Source organism: Dinoponera quadriceps, unplaced genomic scaffold (genome assembly GCF_001313825.1).
Source record: "Dinoponera quadriceps isolate SergipeBrazil2010 unplaced genomic scaffold, ASM131382v1 scaffold3415, whole genome shotgun sequence".
Lineage (NCBI taxonomy): Eukaryota > Metazoa > Arthropoda > Insecta > Hymenoptera > Formicidae > Dinoponera > Dinoponera quadriceps.
Window position 1 is genome coordinate 1 of NW_014557477.1, and position 13,264 is coordinate 13,264.

General features: G+C 35.3%; 3 protein-coding genes across 6 annotated transcripts; 2 read left to right on the forward strand and 1 right to left on the reverse strand.

Moving 5' to 3' along the window:
• The first annotated feature begins 1,197 nt into the window (after positions 1 to 1,197).
• LOC106749149 (DNA replication licensing factor Mcm2) lies at positions 1,198 to 7,686 on the forward strand. Of its 4 annotated transcripts, none has more exons than XM_014628306.1 (16): positions 1,198 to 1,329; positions 1,808 to 2,032; positions 2,340 to 2,509; positions 2,830 to 2,993; positions 3,163 to 3,245; positions 3,316 to 3,498; positions 3,793 to 4,004; positions 4,099 to 4,291; positions 4,531 to 4,734; positions 4,918 to 5,149; positions 5,231 to 5,481; positions 5,779 to 5,943; positions 6,125 to 6,430; positions 6,515 to 6,697; positions 6,784 to 6,939; positions 7,209 to 7,337. In XM_014628306.1, the coding sequence occupies exons 2-16, from the start codon at positions 2,030 to 2,032 to the stop codon at positions 7,335 to 7,337; spliced, it is 2,634 nt and encodes an 877-aa protein (XP_014483792.1). In that variant the 5' UTR covers positions 1,198 to 1,329; positions 1,808 to 2,029. The 4 variants fall into 4 exon arrangements, with proteins under 4 accessions (XP_014483792.1, XP_014483794.1, XP_014483793.1 ...); XM_014628308.1 differs by lacking the exon at positions 1,198 to 1,329 and adding an exon at positions 7,517 to 7,686 and having other exon boundaries at positions 1,829 to 2,032; positions 7,209 to 7,382; XM_014628307.1 differs by lacking the exon at positions 1,198 to 1,329 and having other exon boundaries at positions 1,833 to 2,032; positions 7,209 to 7,686.
• A 104-nt stretch (positions 7,687 to 7,790) lies between these two features.
• Positions 7,791 to 9,581, reverse strand: LOC106749150 (zinc finger CCHC domain-containing protein 10). Its single transcript, XM_014628310.1, has 3 exons — positions 9,225 to 9,581; positions 8,852 to 9,001; positions 7,791 to 8,657 (listed from the first exon to the last, which is right to left on the reverse strand). The coding sequence occupies exons 1-3, from the start codon at positions 9,257 to 9,259 to the stop codon at positions 8,417 to 8,419; spliced, it is 426 nt and encodes a 141-aa protein (XP_014483796.1). The 5' UTR covers positions 9,260 to 9,581; the 3' UTR covers positions 7,791 to 8,416.
• Positions 9,582 to 9,601: 20 nt separating this feature from the next.
• LOC106749139 lies at positions 9,602 to 11,552 on the forward strand. The gene is made up of 6 exons (XM_014628300.1): positions 9,602 to 9,793; positions 10,266 to 10,422; positions 10,643 to 10,811; positions 10,958 to 11,082; positions 11,168 to 11,361; positions 11,454 to 11,552. The coding sequence occupies exons 1-6, from the start codon at positions 9,602 to 9,604 to the stop codon at positions 11,550 to 11,552; spliced, it is 936 nt and encodes a 311-aa protein (XP_014483786.1).
• The last annotated feature ends 1,712 nt before the right edge of the window (positions 11,553 to 13,264 follow it).

A 13,264-nucleotide genomic window follows, 5' to 3' on the forward strand; every position in this document is an offset into this window, starting at 1 on the left:
TTCTTTAAAATGTCGCGTTTACGAAAAAATCAGGTGAGACGAGTGGTCTGGGACACCCTGTATATTCCCAAACAGCACATAAACGTTCAAGGAACGTTCGCTTTACGTTTACTTGGTTTGGTTACGAGGGCAGTCCGATAAATACTTAACCTACAAAAGAAAAACGAAAATTTTGGAAAAGTGGCGATTTATTTCTCAACATAGTCTCCTTTTAGCTCGATACACTTGACCCAGCGATGCTCCAACTTCTTTAACCCATCTGAAAAATACGTTTTCTCGAAGTCTGCAAAGTAGGCCTCCGTGGCGGCGATGACCTCCTCATTCGNTGGCGATTTATTTCTCAACATAGTCTCCTTTTAGCTCGATACACTTGACCCAGCGATGCTCCAACTTCTTTAACCCATCTGAAAAATACGTTTTCTCGAAGTCTGCAAAGTAGGCCTCCGTGGCGGCGATAACCTCATCATTCGGCCAAATTGGTCGAATTGGACTACGAACTGCTGTCCCATCCACCGTATTCTGCAGATTTGGCCCTGTGCGACTTTTTTTTGTTTCAAAACTTGAAAAAGTCACTCGCCGGGCAGAAATTTGAGTCGAATGAGGTCATCGCCGCCACGGAGGCCTACTTTGCAGACTTCGAGAAAACGTATTTTTCAGATGGGTTAAAGAAGTTGGAGCATCGCTGGGTCAAGTGTATCGAGCTAAAAGGAGACTATGTTGAGAAATAAATCGCCACTTTTCCAAAATTTTCGTTTTTCTTTTGTAGGCTAAGTACTTATCGGACTGCCCTCGTATATTCAAATAAAGTGGGAAAGTTCGAAAAACATACGTTTTAGAATCTTTAATATATATCTTATGTAGAAAAAGTGTCGCAGTATCACAATTATGCTGCTCTGTTACAATCCAATTTTTTAATTAAAATATATACATTTAGAAGTTTGATTATGTCTATTTGTAACAAATTAAAAAAATATATTAATTGTTACAAGATATTAATATATTAATAAATTACCAGATATTAATATATTAATGTATTAACCACATTAATATATTAATATATTAACAACATTAATATGTAACAGAGCAGCATAATTGTGATACTGCGACACTTTTGCTACGTAGGATATATATTTAAGGTTCTAAAACATATGTCCTTCGAACGTTCCCACTTTGATTGAATATAACCAAACCAAGTGAACGTAAAGCAACGTTCCTAGAACGTTTACGTGCTGCTGGGTTGTCCAGTTGTCATTTCAATTTGTAGTTGTCCAGTTGTAATTTCAACTTTGTCCATTTGTCGAGGAAAAACAAGAAACACACTCGGTTACAGTTAGTGTCATATTTATTTATTATTAATATTGCATTAATATTTTTATTTATTTATTAGTTAAAAATTGTTATACAATTGTCGTACCGTTCTTGCAGAAATTTATTATTGATAAGATAGTGATTAATTACTCATTTTGAATATTTAAAACACTGTTGTTAGTAATTCGTATTGATTAAATTATAGAGTTTATGATGACTCTAAATATTTCAGTGCTTAGAATTGCAATTATTAATATTGAGAGAGCAATGGTAGTATAGTAGATATTGAACATACGTCAAGCAAATGTTCTAATAATAGAAAGTTTAGAATGCTGGCTGCTAATTAAAATGATTCAGGTTTGAAACTGCCCTGTATTTTTTTACCCATCAGTGTAGTCAATTCATTAAATTTTACTAAATTTGAATTTAGCTTTATACGGATTGGCTGGATTCAATTAAATCTCAATCAGCACTAATAGCTTCCCGAACATATTTTCAGCAAGCATGCCTTTCTACGTTGTTTGATTTCTATGGCGGTCTCGAACTTTTATAAAGTATTCCCGCCAAATGCAGTCTCGCTAAATTCGGTGGTTCGCTTTATGACATCGAATTTGTATTACAATAATTGGAAGGGGAACGCCGACTAGTGTCAACTATAGCATCGTGATTTTTGTAATATAAAAAGAGGATTAGCAAAAACATACATAACATAACATAAACAATGGTAAAGTTAAAAATTTTAATATATGTACATATATGTGTATTGATATGCATATGGATGACACATTTTTTATTAGACATTTATATATTTATATTTAGAATTGCAATGATTAATATTGAGAGAGCAATAGTCGTATAATAGATAGTGAACATATGTCAAGCAAATGTTTTAATAATAGAATTTACTAAAGGACATGTCTATATTTTTTTATACTTATTGTTCAGTGTGGTAATATATTATATATATTTATATATTTATACTTAAGAAAAATACACGTGTGTAACATTAATTTTATCATGCATATTACAAGAGTCAACAAAGCTCTCCTGTACGTTCTGAACGAAATGCAGAGGCACTGACTTCTCCTGCACCTGATATTGATGAACCATTTGAAGATGAATCTGATTTACTTAGTGGAGAAAATGAAGGCAATAATGAGGAAGAAGAAGGAGAAGAATTATTTGGGGATAATATGGAAGCGTAAAGATTTAATATATTTTTAATATATCCTCTATTCTATATAATATGTATATGTGTGTGTGTGTGTGTGTGTGTGTGTGTGTGTGTGCATGCATATAAAATCACTTCTCAATAATATAAAAACTCAGTCGTTCATTTCATTCCAACATTTAGAGAAAGGGAGAGCATTTGCTAACGAAACAAATATTGAAAAGTATGTGTTACATGAAAGTAATTTAAATAAATGTACCAAAATTGTTCTAACAATGTTTTATGATTCTATTCACAAAGAAGAAGAAAGAATTATTAGGAATTTAACAATAAAATATTTTTTTTCAAAGTGATTATCGACCTATGTCAGCATTGGACAGATATGATCCGAATCTACTTGATGACGAAGAATATTCAGACATGTCTCAGGAAGAACGTGCAGCTGCTGAAATAGAAATGCGAAAAAGAGATCGTGCAGCAGGCATCATAAGGGATGATCGTGATTTACTTTATGGTAATTTTTTCACATTCCGTTTAAATGAAAGAATTATTTTATAAAGCATTATATAAAATTAATTCAGTTCTTACGTAATATAATCTGTTCTATTTATTTTGTATTTTATCATAGAAGGAAACGTATTTATAATTATTAAGTTGAAATAATGTTTTTTTTGTACTTTCAGATGAAACCGATGAGGAGGATGTGCAAGCACGCAAGCGACGTATGGCTGAAAAGGCTGCTGCTGGTGTAATTGAAGATGTCGAGGTAACAGTTTTTTTTTTTTTACAAAAGCAAACTGTAACAAGTCAATAATGGGTTCCTTTCATCGCGTCAGATGATCGAGTCCATTGAAAACTTAGAAGATACGAAGGGACATTCGGTAAAAGAGTGGGTCATGATGTTGGGACCACGGACGGAAATTTCGAATCGTTTCAAGAGTTTTCTTCGCACTCACACGAATTCGAAAGGACAGTACATGTATAAAGAACGTATTCGCCATATGTGCGAGAGCAATCAGGTATTCAATCTCATATATACACAATTTTAACGAGGAAACTTAGTTTGAAACATACCTTTGTTTATTTAAAATACCTTGGAATTGGAATAATTAGTATAATTTTATAATTGGAAATAAATAAAATGTATATTTTGTACTTATATGTGTGTGTTTTGTGTGTGTGTGTATGTGTGTGACATTTTTTTATTTTTATTTTTTTCTGAAGAATAAAACGCGACTATTCTCATTCCGAGGCAACTGCTTTCTCCGATTACGTCTTGATTTCTGACACAGTTTCTGTATTTATTTCAACAGTCCAGCTTCATAGTGGAATTTCCTATTCTTGCCAGTAAGGAACACGTTTTGGCCTATTTCTTACCGGAGGCGCCGTTCCAAATGCTCGAGATATTCGACGAAGTGGCGAAGGAGCTGGTATTAACAATTTTTCCTAGTTACGAGAGAGTCACGCCGGAGATTCATGTGAGAATATCCGAGTTGCCGTTGATAGAAGAATTACGTACGTTCAGGTAAGAATCCGCATTCTTAATTTGGATCTGAAAAAATGTATTTAGAATATGCGATGCACGCATAACGGTTTTACTTTCATTTTCGATGCGATAGAAAACTCCATCTGAATCAATTGGTCCGTACTCTCGGAGTCGTTACCGCCACAACAGGGGTGTTGCCGCAGTTATCGGTGGTAAAGTATGATTGTATGAAGTGCAGCTATGTTCTCGGACCGTTCGTTCAATCCCAGAACACGGAAGTCAAGCCGGGCTCGTGTCCCGAGTGTCAGAGCATCGGCCCGTTCATGGTGAGTCTCGGACTTTGAGCGACTTTGATTGATTTTTACATTTACCGTGAAAATTGACTGATTCGAAGCTATCTTTCACCTTCTTCAAATCTTTATCATCTCGAAACATTATCTTTTTCTATTTTTTTTACTTTTGAAATTTGTCTGTTATTCAATTATTTACGTATTCTCCCTTTTTGCTTTCTTTTTTTATCTTATAAAAGTATTTATACTATCTCATAAAAATTACCTTTTTTCAGATCAACATGGAACAAACGATATACAGAAACTACCAGAAGATCACGATACAAGAGTCCCCGGGTAGAATACCCGCTGGTAGAATACCTCGCAGCAAGGACTGTATTTTATTGTCTGACCTCTGCGACCGTTGCAAGCCGGGGGATGAAATAGACGTTACCGCTGTTTACACCAATAATTACGAAGGTTCTCTAAATACCGAACAAGTAAGAGACAAGCTTCGATGCAATGAGTGATTATAATTGAAATTATACACACTTCCCTGAAGTGTTATCAGTCCATTTCTTACCGCACGTCTTGAAAGAATAAATCTCCATTTGTTTGCCAAGCGTGTACATGAACCGGCCAGCGAAGATTCTCATTTCGTCGCACCTTATTTTTCACAACAGGGTTTCCCGGTATTCTCCACGGTGCTGCTGGCTAATCACTTATTCGTCAAAGACTCGAAGGAAATCGTGGATTCGCTGACGGAGGAAGACATCTCGAGTATACTTGCTTTGAGCAAGGATCAGCGCATCACCGAACGCATTGTTGCGAGCATCGCACCTTCGATTTACGGCCATGAGAACATCAAGAGAGCCCTGGCACTGTCGATATTCGGTGGCGAGCCGAAAAATCCCGGTAATCTCCTCTCTTCATTCGCGTTATCTCAAATATTATATGAATATCGTATGGATATTGTATGAATATTATTTCGTATAGGCAACAAGCATAAGGTTCGAGGTGACATCAATGTCCTGCTGTGCGGTGATCCCGGCACTGCCAAGTCGCAGTTTTTGAAATACGTGGAGAAGGTGGCGCCCAGAGTAGTGTTCACCACCGGCCAAGGAGCTTCGGCTGTCGGTCTGACCGCTTACGTGAGGAGATCGCCCACCAGCAGGGAGTGGACCCTGGAAGCTGGGGCTTTGGTCCTTGCCGATCACGGAATATGTCTCATCGATGAGTTTGACAAAGTATAATCTGTATAAAACTATTGACATAAAAATATGTATTCTTTAACAATCTCACATCGTAAATATAGTAAATTTAATAATGAATATTATTGTAATTGTGGAATTAGTGACAACTGATAATAAGTTATCAGTAATAGTATTATTGCCAAATGATTGTTCCGATTATTATTGTTGCTTTTATTAGAATTCTCAACTTTTGTGTTAATACATGTATTTATATATGTCTAGTATTGATGTATAATTCCAACGGAAATATTTTGTCGTCAGAGACGTGCTAAAATTTCCATGTTTTTCCAGATGAACGATCAAGACAGAACATCCATTCATGAAGCTATGGAGCAACAGAGTATTTCTATTTCCAAGGCCGGTATCGTCACGTCTCTCCACGCGAGATGCGCAGTGATAGCGGCGTCTAATCCTATCGGCGGTCGATACGACCCTAGCATGACCTTTTCAGAGAATGTACGAACCCCGTAAAACACTTGAATCTCCGAGCGTTTTCTCGAAATCTTACAGACTAAAACGTTGAGGAAAGAAAATTGGGATAATATGATCATTGCGTTAATGAAATTATCAAGTCACGTACAGTAGATATTCACGTGCATGCGTATGTATAAATATCACATGTTACATTGTTATGCAGGTGGATCTATCGGAGCCGATTCTCTCGCGATTCGACGTGCTGTGCATAGTCAAGGACGAGATTGATCCTATGCAGGACCGTCACCTGGCGAAATTCGTCGTCAACTCGCATATTAAGCATCACCCCACGAGCACGGAGAGAACACAAGCCGTAGAATTGGATCCCGCCACGCGGAGTTTGTGCATACCGCAGGACCTTCTCAAAAAGTATATCGTCTATGCCAAACAGAACGTGCATCCCAAGCTGACCAGCATCGATGATGACAAAGTGGCGAAATTATACAGTCAGCTGAGGCAAGAGAGCTTGGTAAGTCGTTATGAGAAAATCGCTCAATTGTGAATTGAAACGTTGTCGTTAAGAACTATTTGCGTATTATTATTTATGTCGCAGGCGACCGGAAGCTTGCCTATTACCGTTCGTCACATCGAGAGCATCATTCGTATGGCGGAGGCCAGCGCGAAGATGCACTTGAGAGATCACGTTCAGGAAAGTGACATGAATCTCGCCATCAGAATGGCTCTCGACAGTTTCGTCGACACGCAGAAATATTCCGTGATGAAATCCATGCGCCAGGTACGTCCGTGTGTCTACATTTTCGCCAGCGTCCTGGATCCTCGTTTCATCTCACGACGACGACTCGTTTCCGGGTATTGTTACAGACGTTCCAGAAGTATCTGTCGTACAGAAAAGATCACAGCGAGCTCCTGTATTACATACTACGGCAAATCACTTTGGACACTTTGGCATTTCAAAAAGCTCTGCACGGCGGACGTGTCACAACCATTGAGATTCCGGAGAAGGATTTGTTGGAGCGGGTAAATAAAATTGATCGAGCGTTAAATCGTGGTGTTGGCATGAAAATTTATACAGAGTAGCATTATTATTGCAAATCACAAATTGTTTCCAAGTTTACACACCGAGAGAATTAGGTTCGGTTTTAACATTAAAATTCTTATAGGAATATTGCATTTTGAACTTGTTTTATTTTACGTAGAATTTGTACAACTTTTCTGTTTGTCTTTCTTACATGTTTTTTTTTTTTTTTTAAATCACATTTCACGTTATCAATGTCTCGTATTTTCAGGCTAAGCAGATCGACATACACAATCTGCATTCATTTTACGAAAGCGACATATTCAAGACGAACAACTTCGTTTACGAGTCCAGAAGAAAATTGATAATACAGACTCTGCCCGAAGGTGTCGAGGATTGATCCGAGAAGAACGGCGCCTTGTATTTTCGCATATATATTTAAGCTGTATGACAAAATAATATATATAATTTTTTACCCATCGATATAAAGTTTTCGTATCATTTAAATACTTGGCAAAATAATTAACACATTGAATATCAATCAAGTATTATTGATTATTATATATTACGTAATTATAGGATGAACTGAAGAAGGTTGAGAAATTTATGAACGGATAAGCGAAGCAAGGAGGCGAAGTATGTACAAAGTGACTAGGAGAATTGATTTCTATACAAATACACTTGATTCATGTAAATGTACAACCAACTCATCCGTATCAAAATTAAAAATTGCTTCTATTTTTAGATAAGTCTCGACTTGTTCAAATGTTTTCACGTATTCTCTGTGAACGCTCCTAAATTTTCCGAACCTTAGATCGTTCCATATAATTTTTACGCTGAACCCGTCGCTAAATCATTCAATTATATTTCTAGCATGAAACAACTACATCGATACTGTCGTAAGTACTGTATGTGCGTACAGCAGTAGCAAAAATAATCGTCATATATATTTAAACATTAACTTTATACATCAATCCATGACAGATCTGTATATCACACTCAATATCAAAACTTATAAAATCCTTACGATAGAAATAATACTAGCGCGCGATGCGATAGAATTCGAGGTGTCCTGCGATATGTGTCATCGACAAAAATAGCCTTACAAAGTATGCGTGTGTGTGTGTGTCACCGTGCATATGTAAAAATAAACTTACGATAGAAATTAGAACAGCGTGTCATCTTGATGCGGTAAAATCGTGATGCCGAACAAGCGATTCGAGCTAGCTAATGCTGAATTTCAAACGTATCGTGTACGTCCAATGAGAAAAGAGATTTGCTCACAGAAATAGTGCGATTTCACATGCAAATTTGTTTTATACAACATGAAGGAAATTCGGCGAGTGTTCCGTATTTCCTTCACTCCTGCTTATTCCATATTTTTTTTCCAAGTCATCTTATGTGACCTGAATTTATGCGAATAAAATCTGTTATCCGTACAGGATCGAATACCAAAAGAAAGAAAGCTTTCTTCCTATGCTATTGAGTGGAATTATTACTACTACTGCTGCTACTACCGCAGCTACTACTACTACTGCTGCTAGATACACTGTCGCTAGAGTCCGACTCGCTGTCCGAGGAGGAACTGCTGCTACTACTTTCACTACTACTGGTATCACTAGTCCCGCTGCTGGAAGAACTTGAGTCACTGGAACTGCTGGATTCCTTCCTCATTTTCTTCCTTACATGACTCTTCTTCGTTTCCTTCCTTTGCTCCTGACTGGAAGTCAACATGACACATTTTATATTAAGTAACACCAAGATTTATTATTAAATGCCAAGATCAATTTTTATCGATTTTCTTTAATTATTTGAATATCTACGTATCTGACACGTGTTAAAACAGATGTTACAAGTTTGAGACTTGTAAAGAAAAATACTCCACTACGTAAAGGACAAATTCAAACTACTTACTCATTGCTATCCTGTTGCTTTTGCAGGACCTTCTTGAGTTGTGCGGTACGGGAGGATCTGTGCAGGTATTTTCTCTTTCCCTTGCACTCATAACTCCAGTGTCCCATCTCGAGACACTTTTGACAACGCATCCCTTGTGGATATGGATTCCTGTAATAAAAAGGACAACTAAAACCATTGCAGCACATGTGTTCTCGTTGTTATTATCTGATTATTCTCTGGTAATACATAACATATTAAACTAATTATACACCATATTATATGCGTCGCCACATTATATCCATAATATAATCTGGATATATATATATATATCAAGGTTATGAAGAGTTTTCCGAATCATATGAATAAAATAGGTTAGAAATCATATACTCACGCTTTCTTTAACAATTTAATGCCGTTCGTGCTCATCGTTCGTTTCTTTGTTTTACAATTATATCACGAACGGATATCAAAATCGACAGCAATCACTCGATTCGGTACCTCGTGTTTTGAAGTTTGTTTACATATCCCAAGAATCTCGTTATCGGCGCGCACGTTCGCTGAACAATCGTCAGAACGCCAGCTTTTCAATCGCCGACTCGACGAGTCAAACCGCACGCTCATTGGCCGGTCCCTGTTTGACAGAAATTGTCCGACCGTTCGATTCCGATTGAAATTCAATGATAAAATCTATCCTACAAGTAGCCGCCAGTCTCCATTTAGAAAATTTTTCGACTCACTTTTCGGATGCAGCGAATAGAAAAAGAGAAAATGGCTGGCCAGCGTTGCTTGACAAGTGTCGCTTCTAAAAATGATCCTAAAAATGCTGCTTCCAATTTTTCAATTTTGACCACGTACGGAAATAAAAGCGTGAAGCTGAATATCGCGAAAGATGTGGTAATTATGTACGAAAATAGTTTGCTGGAGAAGGGAAAAATCTTAGAAGAAGAGAAGCAAAAACTGGTAATGAATTAATGAAATTCTAATCACAAAGTATTGTCTTAGATAGCAACCCTTACGAGAAAAAATTATTAGCTGATCAATAATTAAAATTATTGTATCTCTGTAGGCTATATATTTAATTACAGCTTTTTTATTACAATATTTAATTGCAACCCAAATGACAAGCAATTTTTTGAAATGTTGAAATTGATCTCAAATAAATGTCAAACATTTGAAAAATATTTTCCGTAATACTTTGAAAATATTTCAACAGCATTGAGAAAAATCATATTGAGGAATAATATTTTAAAAATACATATATAATATTATTAAAAAAAATGTTCAATGAATACGCATAAAGTCAATATTTCTAAATGTTAATTCAATGTTCTTTGCTTACCGGGGTATCTATCGAACATAATAAAGAAATGTTAATCCGTTAATGTTTGTCTCCTTTTTAATTAAATGCGAATGGCTTTTGTTTTCAATTCAGAACGAATTAAACGATCAAGTGTGGTCGCTGGAAGATTTATATTGCAATCAGATATGGCAGTTTTCGCGCGAACACGATTTCTCCGTCATTTTCAAACACTATCCCTTTGTTACGAAGAGTAACCGTTGTAAAAAGCAAAAGAACAACTCCAAAGACGGTGAGATCACATGACAAAAAATGAAAATTTATTTAGACAGTCTTATTGATTAAATAAATAAGCTGAAAATAATTATATTGATATAGCGAGAAGTGAATGTCAAATCAATCACGTCGATTCGACATAATTTTGATTGTTTCGATGTTGTTTGACGGTTTATTTCTCGCTGGTTAAAGATAAGTTCAAATATTATCATTCAGATTGAAAATAATTATGTTAGATGCAGAAAGGTGTTCGAAGTTGGTCGATCTCATAAGTGAAATCGATGCTATCAAGGCGGAGATATTTGATCTCAATCGCGGGAAAAACTTCAAGCGAGATGTGGAAGGTGCGTTAATGAACTTAAAGAAGTTGCAACTAATTTCGGAAGAAGCTATAGAACTGCTGAGGTACGGAAAGTTTTCAGAATTACAATTGTATTATGTGATAATTACAGAGAGAATTACACGTCGTTTTCACATATATAATTATTATTTCTAGAGAATTATTAATTTTTAATAAAACATATCGCTCATTTCTCTCTTTTTCCCTGCAGATTGATAAATCCTCCGGAACCTTCATACGATGCTGCTGCAACGATATCAATGCCGATATATGACGAAATGATCCCTAATGATAGCGATAAAATTACACGACACAAAAATGATTTGGATTGCAAAAGTATACACGATCACATTATTTTAATATATAACTTTAATTTAAAAAAGAAAACCATCCTTTAATTATTTTCATGATCGTTCCACAGATTTCAAGAACAAGAAGGCGCGCGGAAATCAAAAGGAGTTGTTATTACGAAATAAATTGCGCTCGAAGGGTGATAAATTAAATATCGCTGATAATAAAAAAGTAATTGCGACTTCTAAAAATTATTCACAATTGTACCTTGAAAGAAGCATTGTATTCAGTGCGAAAGCCGGGGTTACAAACGTATCTACGGAAGTACGTAGAAAATACTTCGTCTTTTCGTTCAATAAAATAGACAGAGATCACGCGTGTTGAAAATGAAATAATAAAATATGTAATAATTACAGCTTACCAATGACGGGAAACACAAAAGTTTCACTCCGAAGGAACGCAGCGACATTTCTATCATATTTGAGAAGCATCGTGAGCACACAAGACATAAGTAATAATTATTACGTTGAGAAAAATTCCCATTGGATAAACCAGTTAAACGATGCATCTGATTATTACTTCTATTGTTCGATCAAATGATGAATACTTTTATCCGATTAAGTTACTGATATAGTTACACATTCGTTAAGAAATTAATAACCTAAATAATGTTATCTCGAAGATGATGTTATCCCTATGATGTATCTCGAAGAATAGTGTTATATCCTGGGAGAATCAATTTTAATACAATGACACTTAAGGAAAGTAAAGTGTCGCACGCATATAAAATCAAATGAATCAAATAGGGTTTTGTGCAGAAAGCAGAAATGTATATAGATTTCGGGAAAATATTTCATAATATATATATATTTTTGTATATTTAGAAATATTTTACAGCCTCTCACATATAATTACGTAATGTACACTGGATAACATTTAATATTATATTTCTGGAATTATACACATAACATAATCGTATTGCGCAATAGACTATTCAACAAGTGTCATCATTCCAGAATAGCGTATTGTGCGTTTGCAATTGTCACGTCGCTTTATCGCTTGCAAACCACGGAGGACTACGCGTGTCGACTATAGATATTTGTTCTCTCTTTTTCCTTCTTTTATCTTTTTATCCTTTTTTTTTTTAAACTGTTTAACAGTTTAATCGCAATTAATATTATCATCGATCTTAGCGACTTGCAAATGTGAATGAACTGATGGACTTTCCACGTGTGTGAAGACTTTCATTACATACTCTAATGAGAGACTAATTTAAAGTTAAACGGTCGCCACGAACGCATCGGAGACAATTCCGATAATAAAAACGTAAAAATCTAAATTGACGGGTGATATCCGTCGATACACTTAGAATCGTACCTTGTATATTTGCAATATATACCCATAAGCGCGTAATATTATTTCATATTAAATTATATTTCTGGAATATCGATAAATGGTTATATGTCCGTCTTTAATAATATTAAAAAAATAATAATATTTAACACTCTTTGTCCTAAGCCCGAGTACAGGTCGGTAGCGCGATGACAACTGCCGAAGCCCGAGTATAACTCGGGCCTGGCATTTAATTCCATACGTTTCTGCTGTCGGCTTATTCTCGAGTTTCGGTCGTTCCAAATATTTCATAGAACATCGGATATCTATTCCCTTTCTTCTGGACATCAAAATTGTCCAGGATCCCATTAATAAACCATCTTTAAGGTCAAGGCTTCAAAGTGTTAATGTTATTGTAATATTATATATTTTTTAAATATTGAATTCTATGTGTATATATATATATATAATTGTAACTGTTTATTTCAAATTGCGATATCAGTTGTTTTATTATATAAATAAAGTCGAAATAATTTTGTGTAAAAACACGTTTTTATATTAAAAAATTATATATATTTATTATATATATTTTTTATATTATTTTTTTTTAATATTCTAAAAACATTTTTATAATATTCCAGGAATATTACGCGTTTATAGGGTATTAACAATCGTTTCTTCCTTTCCTGGTGAATTTCCCAATTTGTCTCATTGATTTCCCGAAATCGGCTCAAGATGAAAAAAAATAACTATTCTCTTTCAGTTTCTCGTTCTCGAACATATGCTTAAAGCTTTAGTTAATATTACATTAATAATACGAATAATATGATCTTTTAACATAATAAACATAAGCGGAACCTCAACAGATGAGATAGCAGAATATAAGAGTTGCGAA